The 14033-nt window shown below is 27.3% G+C and overlaps 2 protein-coding genes across 2 annotated transcripts; one reads left to right on the forward strand and one right to left on the reverse strand.

Annotated features, from left to right (window-relative positions):
* Positions 1–6908: 6908 nt before the first annotated feature.
* LOC113373220 (GTP-binding protein 1) lies at positions 6909–11068 on the forward strand. Its single transcript, XM_026613526.1, has 12 exons — positions 6909–7298; positions 7459–7570; positions 7654–7834; positions 7929–8107; positions 8185–8348; positions 8458–8696; positions 8764–8908; positions 9246–9428; positions 9513–9648; positions 9710–9832; positions 9905–10074; positions 10485–11068. The coding sequence occupies exons 1-12, from the start codon at positions 7188–7190 to the stop codon at positions 10788–10790; spliced, it is 2049 nt and encodes a 682-aa protein (XP_026469311.1). The 5' UTR covers positions 6909–7187; the 3' UTR covers positions 10791–11068.
* A 1855-nt stretch (positions 11069–12923) lies between these two features.
* LOC113381005 (putative zinc finger protein 66) lies at positions 12924–13775 on the reverse strand. The gene has a single exon (XM_026620009.1). The coding sequence runs from the start codon at positions 13773–13775 to the stop codon at positions 12924–12926; it is 852 nt and encodes a 283-aa protein (XP_026475794.1).
* Between the last annotated feature and the right edge of the window lie 258 nt (positions 13776–14033).

The following is a 14033-nucleotide window of genomic DNA, read 5'->3' on the forward strand; positions in this document are numbered from 1 at the left end:
ATATCTATAATTCATATCTTATCATTCGCAGACAAAGATAAGATAAGATAGTCGATTGTCTTATTCCATTTTTGCAATTGGTATTAAATGAATTGTTATTTGTGTTGGTATGACCGTCACTGAATAAAATAGAACGGCAGAAAAGATAATAAATGGCAAGTTGTTATTATTATTTATTATAAAAATTGGGAGATTTAGGCTTTGTTATCTTATTTGCGTGATAAGACAGGTTTTTGCACCTTGGACTATGCGATGGCTTATAAAATGATGTAATAATGGATTATTAATAGATTTTTAGATACCAATTGTCCAAATTTGTAATTTTTTGCCAACTTGGATAAAAATGTTTTTGTTTCAAGTTACCACTTTTCGCACTGGAAACAGCTTGATCTGCCTTCATCAAAAATTCTAATTTCTGCCAAATTGCAATTTTTTGTACTCAAAACTGTTGAACTATCACCAAAAACCAAACGAGTCAACGTATCATCAATATGAATCAAATGTTTGTTCAGTCATTCAAATGTGCAAGACATTTCGCAACAAATCCAAACCACTCATATGCATTTGTTCTTTAAACTATTCCAATTGGATCAGAGGTTTACTTCTAGGAAATGAATTGTTCGTGAGTCACGAGAGAATCTAATTTAATTATTTGCTTTTGTAATTATATTTGCAAAATAAACGACGCTAAGTGTTTTTCAAATATTTGCACAAAAGTCACGAACGGACGAAGACTTCTTCCGAGACTGATTGAATAATTGCATTTTTCTCAAAAAAAATTACATAATAGTGTTTTTCATAATTTTGCGTCTAAAATTTTTGCATCGATTTATCAGACAATTACCAGACCAGATTTACCGATTCGAACCGGTTTATTATCTAACAGAATACATGTGACTTTTCTGTTCGTATTTATTTAATTAGAATGCTATCTTTTTATTTGTTTAGGAGGAAAAAGATCGTGACGCAAGTACATATGTATAGACATTAATAAATATTTTTTAATTATCTAAAAAATTATGTTAAAAGTTTGAAATGTCTAAAGAAAACTACCATTCAATCCTTGTATGTTTCTAGGACGTTATGTGAAATCGGGGTTCCTCAAGGTTTTGCCTTCGGACCTCAAAACTATAAATACGAAGATTTAAGTTTACTTCTTGCGATTTGTTCCTAAACAGACTTATTCCTGTTGTAGTACAATTTTGCACAACTTTTTCAGGCTCATCATTCAAATTAATCGAAGGTTATAAGATTTATACACGATTTAAAAATACTTTTTACGCACTAGGATTGGTATTGCTTTTCTGATTTTAAACATAATTTATAAACACACACACGTACATATTTATATATATATATATATATATGTATATATATATATATATATATATATATAATTTATTTGCAAATACAAATCCAAGGTGAACGAGAAATTAAAATAATGATCGTGACAAAAAAAAGTATTGTAAACAAACAACGCTATCTACGCATGATAATTGTTTATAACTCTTATTGTTATTAAATATATAAACTAGTTAATTTATGAATCGCAATGAAGAAAATAAAATAATAAAATTAGCTTAATTCATACATTAATGGACACAAATTTCAATAAACAGCATTTTATTTATAAATTAATTGTAATCGCAAATTACATTTGTTCTATATATTTTTAATTTAATTTTTCTTATTTTTATTGTATAATATAATATTTTAATAAATTAATTCAAGTTTGAATCAACAATTAATTAATTTAAATAATTAAAACAAACTTCGTAGATTTATTGTTAATATTGATATATTACAATATGATTTTTTTAATAAATTGTTAAATTAAATAATTTATAATATATATTAATATAAAATATGAATATAATTCGTATTGAAAAAAATAAATTTTAATTTAAGACTTAGGTTTAAAAAAAAACTACTTTGGCATTTCATTAAAACTATGTAAAAAAATTCGTGTTTTGATCATTATAGCTTTTTATGAATAAATTAAATTATTTTTAACCTGACAAAATGATGTCATAAACAATTAATTAGATCCAATGCAAATATATTAGTATTTATAATACTTATTAAAACAATGGCATTGATTTTTAAATATCTAGTACAGAATAAATAATTATTAATATAATAAATATTATTAATCAAATACAACCATTTTGAATGAATAAAATGGTGCGGTACACAATTGCATTAAACAACAGTCAAATGAGAAAAATATTTTTAAGTTTATGTATTGCAATTTTTCAATTGGGTTAATTTTTTGTCTGAGTCATCAATAATTTATTATTTCATATTACAAATTAAATAAACAAAACGGTTTTCCACAAATCGAGTAAAAACAATTCTATTTATCACATTTTATTGTCCGTCTTCGTCATCGATGTCATTGACCCATTTTCTGTTTCTGTTATCATCAGGTCGTAAATTCTGCATGTGCAAAATGGAAATTCATAAATTAATGCATTTGTTACATTCAAATTTATCGAATGGTTTCAGAAAAATGGTTTTATCAAAAGGTTTCAGATTGTTTAAAAAATAATTGACTTTTCAATGAGTCTGAAATATTATTATCTGCAGGACGCTCCGTTTGTACTAATTGTAAAGCCTTGAAATTCTAATAACTATTAGTCTACAAAGTGTCTATTGTGACGACAAATAATAAAATTAATATTTCTAACAAAATTTGGATACTTTTAAGATTTTATAATAAAACTGTGCATGTATGGGTGAGAAAGTTAAATCAACGTCGAAATATGTCTTAATATTTTTGAGCTCTGCAGGATCTACCGTCCTCGAGATGTCTATCTATTATTTATTATGATAACAGAATTGATTACAAAATTTTGAATTATGGCGGGCTTTACAATATTTTGCACTGAAATTGTATATTATACTTCTTCGTATAATTCGGGACTTGTTACAATCCAAAAGGTTCATTATTGCGAAAAATAACATTGGTAAATTAGATTTTATAACAGCTTTTATATTATAAAACGATATAATCAAATTGTGTGTTATATAAAATGTGGGCATATAGTTCCCTGGGCAGAAATAAGATTTTTGGATAATTTTTGTGTCTATCATGATGATAATTACTGAAACTGATAAGAGTTAACAAAATTTTTGTTTAGAACTGATTTTAGAAAATTGTGTACCACATGTAAGGTGATAAAATATTAAAATTGATTAACACCTTATTTTAATGAGCTGTATAGGACTCATCATTTGTAATGTAACCTTGTAATTTTAATACATTTTTCCTCAAAGTATATCTATCATATAAAAAATGATGAAATCTACTAAAGCTTTTTAGCAGAATTTTGAGTAATGTAGAATTTTATATAATTCTTATGTATTCGAATTTAGCGTTCAAGCACCTATTAAATTTAAAATATAAAAATTTTTAAATAAAAAATTATGAAATATGTATAAAAGAAATGCAGGACACTAGGATAAATTAAATTTGTAAATTTTCAAGTATTTTTGTGTTCAATGTGCACCAAATTACTGTGAGTTATTAACCCTTCCCACTCGGAAATTGAGGAGCGGCGGCATCCGAGTCGAGAGGGTTAATAAAGTTTACTTCAATTTGTACAAATTTATAGAAATTAAGGAAACTGTTTAGAAGTTACAAGAAATAAATCATGTATTATATGAAACTTAAAAATATATCTAATAAGTGCGTAAACATTATATTTAGATAAATTTTGAACTGTGGCCAATTCATTTTTGGCAACAAATTTGCACAAAATCATATATGTATAAGAATAAAATAATATATTTACCTTGAAATTTTTCACACAAAAAATATTTTCACAATCAAAACCTTTTTTCCAATTTGTTTTACTCGTCGTCAAATATCGTGATAATTATTCATCAAATAGATATTAAAAAGTTTCAGAATTTCCCAATTGGGTACAAAAAAGATTCTCATATCCATCGGAATGGAAAAACTAAAACAGCAACAATTTTGAACATATCTAAATAATAGATTTATTTAAAAAAAAACAATAAAACACGGGATTCAATTTTCCGCCATGCGCGCGGCGCGAGATCGAAATTTCGACTGAGGCGAAGACGAGCGCTTCGAATGAATATAAAGTGATGGATCATAGATAAAATTTTGATTTTATCATTTTTAATGAGCTCTACAGGCCGCTTAGGTTGTACTACGATGTTGTGATTTTAATATCTTATTTTGCAAACATTCTATTATGACCACATACACTAAAATTGATGGGTTTTTTGAAAATTAGTTATAAGACATATTCTCTGCACACATGTACCACTGATGTACCGGCGGTCAATTTTAACGAGCAATACATATGGCACCGTTTGTACTACAATGGCATAATTTTAGTATGTTTTTATTCAAACAATATGTTCTAACAATATATAATAAAATTGTTAGATTTTCTCACACAATTTTGAAATATATAAGACTTTTAATCGAAATGTGTTCGAAGACCTCCATGCAAACCCAGTAATCTACTGGGCAGATGGATGCACAGTTCGTAATTTGGACATATTATTTCATATGATAAAGGAAAAACATTGAAGTTGAACGAGCATAAATGCAAACAATAATTACTTAATTCAGGATGAAAACAAAAACCTGAAATGTATCGTTCAGAATAAAGGTTCGAATCTGAAAAATGCCTCGGTAGACCAAGATGATTAAATTATCAAAATCGACCAGGATGATTAAATTTTTCATACATACATACACCACTAGTTCAATTCTAATGCGGTAACACTTTTTAATTCCACACTACAGTTTAAAACAATCGGACAACACCAACGTTCATTTCGACAGCATATGTATTTATACATTATTTATACAGAATCCAATTCCATTACAGTTTTCATTTTATACGAAAATTATATATAGAGTTTATAATAGAAAAATGGATTCAAGTGACGAAGAAGATGTTTTTATGGGTTCTGTAACTATTGAGGAATTCCAGAAAACATTAAAGGTGGATCGTTCTAGGTGAGAAGAAAGATAACATTCAGACATGAGTTATTTCTTTTAGTTGTATTTATTTTCATAACAACTTTGCGATTTATATTTATAATATGTTTATACAATTATATTAATTATTTATGCAATTTATTTTAGAAAAAGTAATGAGACTCAAAGAAGTAATAGTTTCAACGAAGCATTGTCTTCATTTTCTTCATGCTCCTCAAATGATAGCAACCATGTTCATAATAAAATCTTATCGACTCTGGAGAATTTACCATTGATGCCAAAGATCGAAGTGAATGAACAGCGAAGAAAATTATGACATTATTCATGAACAGTAGTTAAGATGTGGTTGATGGAGATTAGACTTATCAATGGAATCATGTTAGAAAATTATGAACATATTCTTATATATAATACATCGAAGACTATTAGTGACAGTGTTAAATTCCTCGAGGGGCTCGAGTAACCCTGCTAGAAAGTTATAGTTTATTTATTCATAGTAGTGCTTCTCAGATCATGATTATAATAATAACACGTTTGAGGAATCAACATTAAAAACAATAATTCAAATAAATAGATAATAAAGAAAATTGTGAATAATAATTAAGATGTGGTTGATGAATATAAACTTACCCAGTGTCATCATGATTCCATTCCTATTTATAATGCATTAAAGAAAGTTAGTGGGAGTGTTACTTCAATTGAAAAGTGCGAGTTAACTTGCTAAAAAGTTTAGTTCGATCTATTAATAACGATTCACATACTGTCAAAGAAAAAATTAAATTTGTATAGTATTAATCAATTTGGTCGTTTGTCTAATATTAATCATTATAGCTGATAAACATTTTAATATAATTAGTCTGTTTGTTTTATGTTTTAGATATTGTAAATATATGTGCATGTAAATACTATTGTAATTGAACTATAGTTCAATTAGTTATTTTATTTACTAACAGTTTGTGATTAAATACTATTTTATGTATTGTGAATAAATATTATTTTAAGTATTTGATCACAAACTGTTAGTAAATAAAATGAAAATGAAGTATTAAGTATAGCTGAAAATAGTATTGTAGTTCCATACAAAAGTTTTATAAAATTTTGAAATTATTTATGCACAGATAATATTTAAACTATAGTTAAAGATGATCTCTTATTATATAAATCAATATTATAAATATATTATGAAATTTAATGTCACTACCTTTTAATTTGTTTGGTTTTATTAAACATTTTTTCTAACTTTGTTTTTTTCCATCAGGTTCAGGCAAACACTTTTCTAATTAACAAATTGGGCAAATTGTGTATTTAATTGTGTAAAACAATTCATTTTACAATACATAAACAGATAAATATTTAGTAAATTTAAATGTAAATTTTAATTTGTTGTTTTCAACCATCAGCCCACATTAACCAACAGTCACCATGACAGTGCTGCCAATAAATAAAATGATTTTTAAAAATAAATATAATGCAAATAAAATTTTAGACCAAATGTTTTTTGAAATTCAATAGAAAGTTGTAGATATGTAAATAAATATTTTAATACAATAAATTGATATATGTGCAAAATAATCTTTTTTTTAAAGCAATCATACAATTTACTTCAAGTATTTGAATTACTTCTATTTTTATATTGTCCCAATATTTGTTTTTTTATTATAATTGTATGTATTTATTTGATAAAATCAATGTTTATACATGAATATACGTTAATTTGATTTATATTATATTTAAATTTTTAAATAATTTCCTTCATATCATTTTCAAATTTCCCGCTATTTCGTATTGTTGCCAGATTTGGTTACACACAAGCATATTGTTGGCACGATTTGTCAAAAAACAACAAATGGAAACATATTTGACAGCAAATTATTTATTCTTTGTTGAACATATTTATTAATTTAAATTAATATGTAAAAAGCCGACGACTAAACAATTCAAAAGAATAATAGTTGAATGAAAAATGAATCATTCGTTTGTGATCCTTGTTGCACAATTATGATGCAATTCGTTTAAAATTGACAAAAGTTATTTTTAAACTCAATATGGTTAAGATAAAGAAACAATATTAAACTGCACTCGTGTGAAAAATATTAAAATAAAAAAAAAATAGATTATGGATTTGTCTTTAAATTCATAAAATAATATTTAATTTCAAAAAAATTGTAAAGTCGTCAAGAAATGTAAATAAATATAAACAATGGATGATTTAAAAGTAACAGCAGGCAAAAAAATGGAAAATATGTCCAGTCCCATTGCACAGACAGTTGCTGCAATGCCCACAATTGATTATTCGATCATTCGGGCTAAGGTAAATGTTTTATAATGAATCAAATCACAAGCAATCTATTATATACATGCATATATATGTACATATATATATATATATATATATATATATATATATATATATATATATATATATATATATATATATATATATTTGTTTTTTATTTGAACTTTCTATTTAGGATGTTTTGGTGAGTCCATCTGAGGAACAGTATGAGCTTTTGCTGCAAAGGCTTAAAGATAGAATTGAGGATGGCAGGGGAGAAACTATTTATGATATTGGGATTGGAGAAGGTCTGTTTGTAAAATGTCATTCACCTTCAATCAATATTTTAAAACTTGTATTATATATTCGATACATGTGTTTATTTTTTTAGATGGTAGTGACAGTGGTTTACAACCTGAAGAATACTGTGCTTCTTTAGCTACTCTGCAATCACTATCGGAAACAATTGATGCAGATTGTGTGGAATTGAGGCAGCGCAAAGCTGAATCAGGAACCACAGGACAATACTTGATTAGGAAACGGCTGGACCAGTCTGATTTTATGGAAATAAGGTTAATAAATAAAATGCTTATAATGCTAAATTATTTATATATAACAAATGCAATAATACAATAAATAATATTCATTTTTTTGTATGTTGTTTAGAGTTGCTGTTGTAGGAAATGTGGATGCTGGTAAATCAACATTATTAGGTGTCTTAACACATGGAGAACTAGACAATGGCAGAGGCCATGCTCGACAGAGACTTTTTAGACACAAGCATGAAATGGAAAGTGGACGTACCAGTTCTGTAGGGAATGACATACTTGGTTTTGATAGCATAGGTCTGCAAAAATAATATAAATGTTTCTGTATTAAATTTTATGTAATATCTTGTTTCATGATGTGTTTTTTGTTCTAGGTAATGTTGTTAATAAACCTGATCATGGAGCTTTGGACTGGGTAAAAATTTGTGAAAAATCAGCAAAGATTATTACATTTATTGACTTGGCCGGTCATGAAAGATACCTCAAAACTACTGTTTTTGGCATGACAGGACATGCACCTGATTTTGGAATGCTTATGGTAAGGAATAAATTATCCACTTATATTATAATAACCATTTTGCAGGTTGCGAGAAATTTAGTAAATAAATAGCACAGTGGCCCAATAGGAATATTTTTTATTCTTATAGATTGGTGCAAATGCTGGTATTGTCGGTATGACAAAAGAGCACTTGGGGCTAGCTCTAGCTTTATCTGTTCCAGTGTTTGTAGTCGTTACAAAAATAGACATGTGCCCCCCGAATATTCTTCAGGACAACTTAAAACTATTAGTTAGAATATTAAAGTCACCAGGTTGCAGGAAGGTACCGGTTATGGTAAAGGCACCAGATGATGTGGTTTTGAGTGCCACTAATTTTGTCTCGGAGAGGTATGTGAAAGAAATTTATTAAGAGTGTGCCTATTAAAATGTGTACTATTTTTTGTGTATTTTTCAGGCTGTGTCCGATTTTCCAAGTATCTAATGTCAACGGAGAAAATTTGGATTTATTAAAAATGTTTCTGAATTTACTGACAACAAGGATGCCTTCGCATGATGATGAGCCTGCTGAATTTCAAATTGATGATACATACTCAGTACCTGTGAGTTATATAATATAAACATACATCTAAAAATGTATATTAATTAATTATTAATATATGTATATATATATATATATATATATATATATATATATAATCTATATATATATATATATATAAATCTATATATATATATATATATATATATATATATATATATATATTCAAGATAAATATTAATTTCATTAGGTTAATCATAGAGTTGTTTATGAACATAACTGATATTAGTTTAGTTATTTTATAGTATTGTGATAAAAATAATAATTGTATTGACTTAAATTGTAAATATTGAATTTGAATAAAGTATCTATCCATCTATAAACTTATTTTTTTTTAGGGTGTTGGAACAGTTGTTTCCGGTACAACTCTGCAAGGTGTCATTCGATTAAACGATGTATTATTATTGGGTCCTGATCCAATTGGTCATTTCCAACCAATTGCAGTAAAAAGTATTCATCGTAAGAGGATGGCTGTCAAGGAAGTTCGAGGAGGGCAAACAGCTAGTTTTGCATTAAAAAAAGTATATAAGACTTGTCATTTTATGTAATATGATGGCTTGGATTTAATTCTCAATTGTTTATATAAAAATGAATTTTTTGTGCAGATTAAAAGAAACCAAATTCGTAAAGGAATGGTGATGGTTTCACCTAAGTTACAACCACAGGCCTGTTGGGAGTTTGAAGGTGAAATTTTGGTGCTTCATCATCCAACAACAATCAGTTCTAGATATCAAGCAATGGGTAATAGCCTTACAAATAAAATTTAGGTTTATATGATGCACAATTGAATTTTTTATTCTAGTTCATTGTGGTAGCATTCGACAAACTGCTTCAATTTTAACAATGTCCCAGGATTGTTTACGAACCGGAGACAAAGCTTTGGTTCGATTCAAATTCATCAAACATCCTGAATACATTAAACCAGGTAACACATCAAAATATAAAGTGCTTGATTTTAATTTTTCTTATTCTTGTTAATTGAAATGTGATTCTTTAGGGCAGAGGATGGTTTTTCGTGAAGGCAGAACAAAAGCGGTGGGTAATGTTTTGAAGTTATTGCCAACGACCCATAGTATGTTACAGAACAGAGCAAAACCTAATAAAATGCAAGCAAGGACATCTCAAAAGACTCAGCAGAAGGAGAATCTTAATGAAGCTTTGCCACAAGTTAGTATGATTGATAGATGATTTTTTAAATGTGATGCATTTATACTTACATTGCTTGAATTAAGTTGTGTTGCATAGGATTTTTTGTTTTTTGGTATATTTGTAACAGTTTATTCCTAAACATTTCTGTCTTGTAACTCATTCATATTAATTCAATGGTTCACAGTAAAAGATATAAGAAATTAATGAAAGAAGAGCATGAATTGTTTTTTTTAGATTTTAAGGTATACAAATTTTGTAGAAATTTGTGAACAACTATGTACAGGTTGGAGAAGCCATTTAAATTTTACAACAAATTTAGCAAATAAAAGCATTACCCATTACACTGCATTATAAGTAGTATAGCAAAATAATATGATGCAAAAAAGTATAAAGCATAAATGTGGTTCACATTTTTTTTACCATTTCAGGCGTCGGACGTAACATCAACAGATTCGACATTCGACATTCAATCAGACAAGAGGGATTTGTCAAATCATCACCAGAGGCAAACCAAAAAGTCCCGAACGAGAAGGGGCAACAGAGGCAGAGCGCCGGTCTCAGCAAATACTACCAATTCCCAATCGACTAGTGCTAATAATAATCCTGGGAATGTTTTGGGACAAAATACACAGAATTTGATACATGAAAATAAACAACAAACAGGGACTGCTGCAGCTTGTACAAACAGTACAGTGAATGTTAATAATGTCACGAGGGGGACGAAAGTACAATGAGATAATAGACATATATATATATTTTATCTTAATACATTTAATTTGCTGTTTTAAATAGTTTTTCATAAAAATTTGAGTCGATATAGGATAATATTTAAACAAAAGAGATTTTTCATAGAACAGGCTTTTCAACTATTGTTTTTAACAACAAACTCATTCAGGATCTCATTACTAAGCAATTCTACCAAAAGAAAAATATTCATAAAAGGTAAAACTCAAAAAAAAAATATTCAAAACATTGTACGCAGTACTGCATGAATGAAATTGAATGAAAAATATAAAACATGGACATTTTAACCAATTTTATGATTTAATTATGATATATATTAATTATGAAATTGAACTTGACTACACAGAGATCTCGAATTTGTAAAATTGTTTTTAGAAATTACACATATCCATGATGAATTGAGTTTACATTGTTTGCAAAGCTCTGAATTTGTTGAAAACTTTTTCAATGATTTAATATGTTCATTGTAATAAATCAAATATGAAATGTAAAAGATATAATTATATGTTTAGATTATTATATAAAACAAAAACTTGTATATATATATATATATATATATATATATAAGGATCTATTCTAAGCCGGGTTTTTAAGTTGTAATAATATTAATCAATAACTATATATTTTTCTATAAGATATATGTGATAAACACTTACATAATTACAAATTACTTAAATAATTCATTCGATGTTACACAAAAGCACAAATATATAAATACATATAATGAATGTATAATATTGAATAAATATATGAATTTTAAATCTAGTACTTAAATTATATTATATATGTATCTCCATGAGTATGTAGATCTATGCAGCTGAAACATTATAATATTTGTAAATATGAAGTTCCTTGAGACAAGAATAGGTTTTATTGATGAATACTTGTAAATGCATAAGTTTTTAAAAAGTAATTATCTATAGAATTTAGAAAAGTGTACTGATTTTGATGTGTATATATCATATTCTAATATTGTCTAGGCTGATTTTATCCAGCTGATGTTTTTGCAATTAAATTCTTCACAACTGCTCAGATTTGTATGTTAAGTAGGTCAGCATGTTTGTATAATATATTTCATTACTATTATAGTTATATGAAACACAAATTAGTGTGAGCATATGTAGTAAATAGTAAAAAAAACAAAATATATAAATATTAATAAAATGATTAAAATGGATATGAAAAACTTCATATAGATTCCGTTGTGCGTTGGTACGTCTGTATACGGAAATGGCTGACTCGTTTTTTGACAAGTGATATGTCTGTTTGTTAATTTTTTTTTATTAAAAAGATTAAATTTGTATTGAAATAAATAGAAATTGAATTGAATTAGTCTGAATAATGCTTTTGAATATATCAAATTTTAATAACTTTTTCGTAAATTGGGCAGTGTTGCATAAAGTTCTAACAGCATGTACTTGTTAACATTTATTTATATTTAAATTTTTTCAGTATCAGAGTGATTTTTTTTTGTGTAAAGTAGAATTATATTTATTAGCATTTATAACTGTGAAATATAACTTTTAATCAAATTAAAAAGTGTTGTGCAAAATTCCTGTTGTTTACTAGGTGAGTTAATATTGAATTTCAAATAAGTATTGTTTTTTATAGTAATGCATTTATGTTGAAAATAAGTAATCTGATCTTATCCTAATTTGTTTTTGGTTTATAACAGCTAAGGCCGTAAATGCAAAACTATAAACACAAATTTAACTATGTGTAAAATGAAATAAAACACCAGTCTACATTTTTGAAAAACTTATTGTAATATTATGTTACATATATAATTTTTTATTCAGACGAGACTTGCTTGCTATAGAATATTTATTACAAAAAATTTTATACAATTTCTTATGTATATTCTAAATGTTATATTTAAAACTAATTTTATATGTATATCATTCATAAAACTATGAATCTCTCAATTTACATCACACAAAGAGTACATTTATTCATTATATGAGTTCTGATTACTTAAAATAAACATAAAAATATAGCATTAAAATAAACATAAAAATATAGCAACTCGCTAAAATTAAAATATCAAATAAGCAAACCTCTAAGGATCATCACAGTTAAAGTGTCAACTAAATGAATTTAGATTAAACTATTTCCATTGTTGTTTACTTATCAGTGTTTTGCTCCCCGTTGTGTATCTTTTCTTGGTGGTTATTCAAATCTCTTCTAGCTCTATACCGTTTATCGCACTTATCACACTTAAATCTTTTTTCCACTTCTTGCCCATTTTTCCGTGCTTCCAGAGCAGCCAACCTCTTCCTTTCTTTAACAACATGAAAAATCTTATGTCGATTCAAATTACTCTTACTCCTAAAAGTTTTATTGCACACGTCGCATTTGAGAGTATTCTCTTTTACATGCACTCGCATATGATTTTTTAAAGTTGACTCTTTTTCAAATCGATAATCACATATTTCACATTTGTAGTTCCTACTGTCTTCATGGACTTTCATGTGGGTGGTGAGGCAACTAGGTTTTAAAAAATCTCTGTCACAGTAAATACATTGGTAGGACGTGCGTCGTCTGTGGGCCTTTAAGTGCAAATCAAGAAGGAAGAGTCTGTTAAATTTCTGGTCGCAAATGTTGCATACGTGTATGCGCTGGTCACGTTTTCTTAGGTGGTTTGAGGTCAGGAACATATCGGGGGTGAATAATGCCTTATATTGATCAAGTGATTGTTTTGTGTCTAAGACGTCGACTTCTTCGCCTTTGATCACCTGTTGACGATCTGGGGATTCCGCTTCTGAAATCACATCTTTAATGTCGATTTCGCAGTCAGGTTCTAGTTTTATCTTTATTTCCACATTTGAATATTCTTCTTTGACGACAGTGCTGGAATATAGTATTTGCTCGCTACATTCATCAAGAGGTTCCGTTTTTATCTCAAAATCGTTTTCTGATAAATTATCATTAGATTCCACTGTTATCCTTTGTATTAAAATTGTATTGTCGTTCATTTTTAACAAAATAATAAACTAATACCTTATATAACTATACTTGGTTTTTGCACATTAATTATAATAAAAATTAGTTATAATTATAACAGTTATAAATATACAACTAAATCCTAACCTAACTTTTCATTTTGACTTTTCGCAAGCATAGAACATTTGGTAAGAATTTGGGACAAACAAGTGACCACGTGACTCTTGTTGCGGCAGAACCATAGAGACACTATATTTTTACAAAACGACCGCTAAATTTAAATTTATATT

This window comes from Ctenocephalides felis, unplaced genomic scaffold, assembly GCF_003426905.1.
Source record: "Ctenocephalides felis isolate EL2017-DRISC unplaced genomic scaffold, ASM342690v1 CF-g0.4_SCAFFOLD_00845, whole genome shotgun sequence".
Taxonomy (NCBI): domain Eukaryota; kingdom Metazoa; phylum Arthropoda; class Insecta; order Siphonaptera; family Pulicidae; genus Ctenocephalides; species Ctenocephalides felis.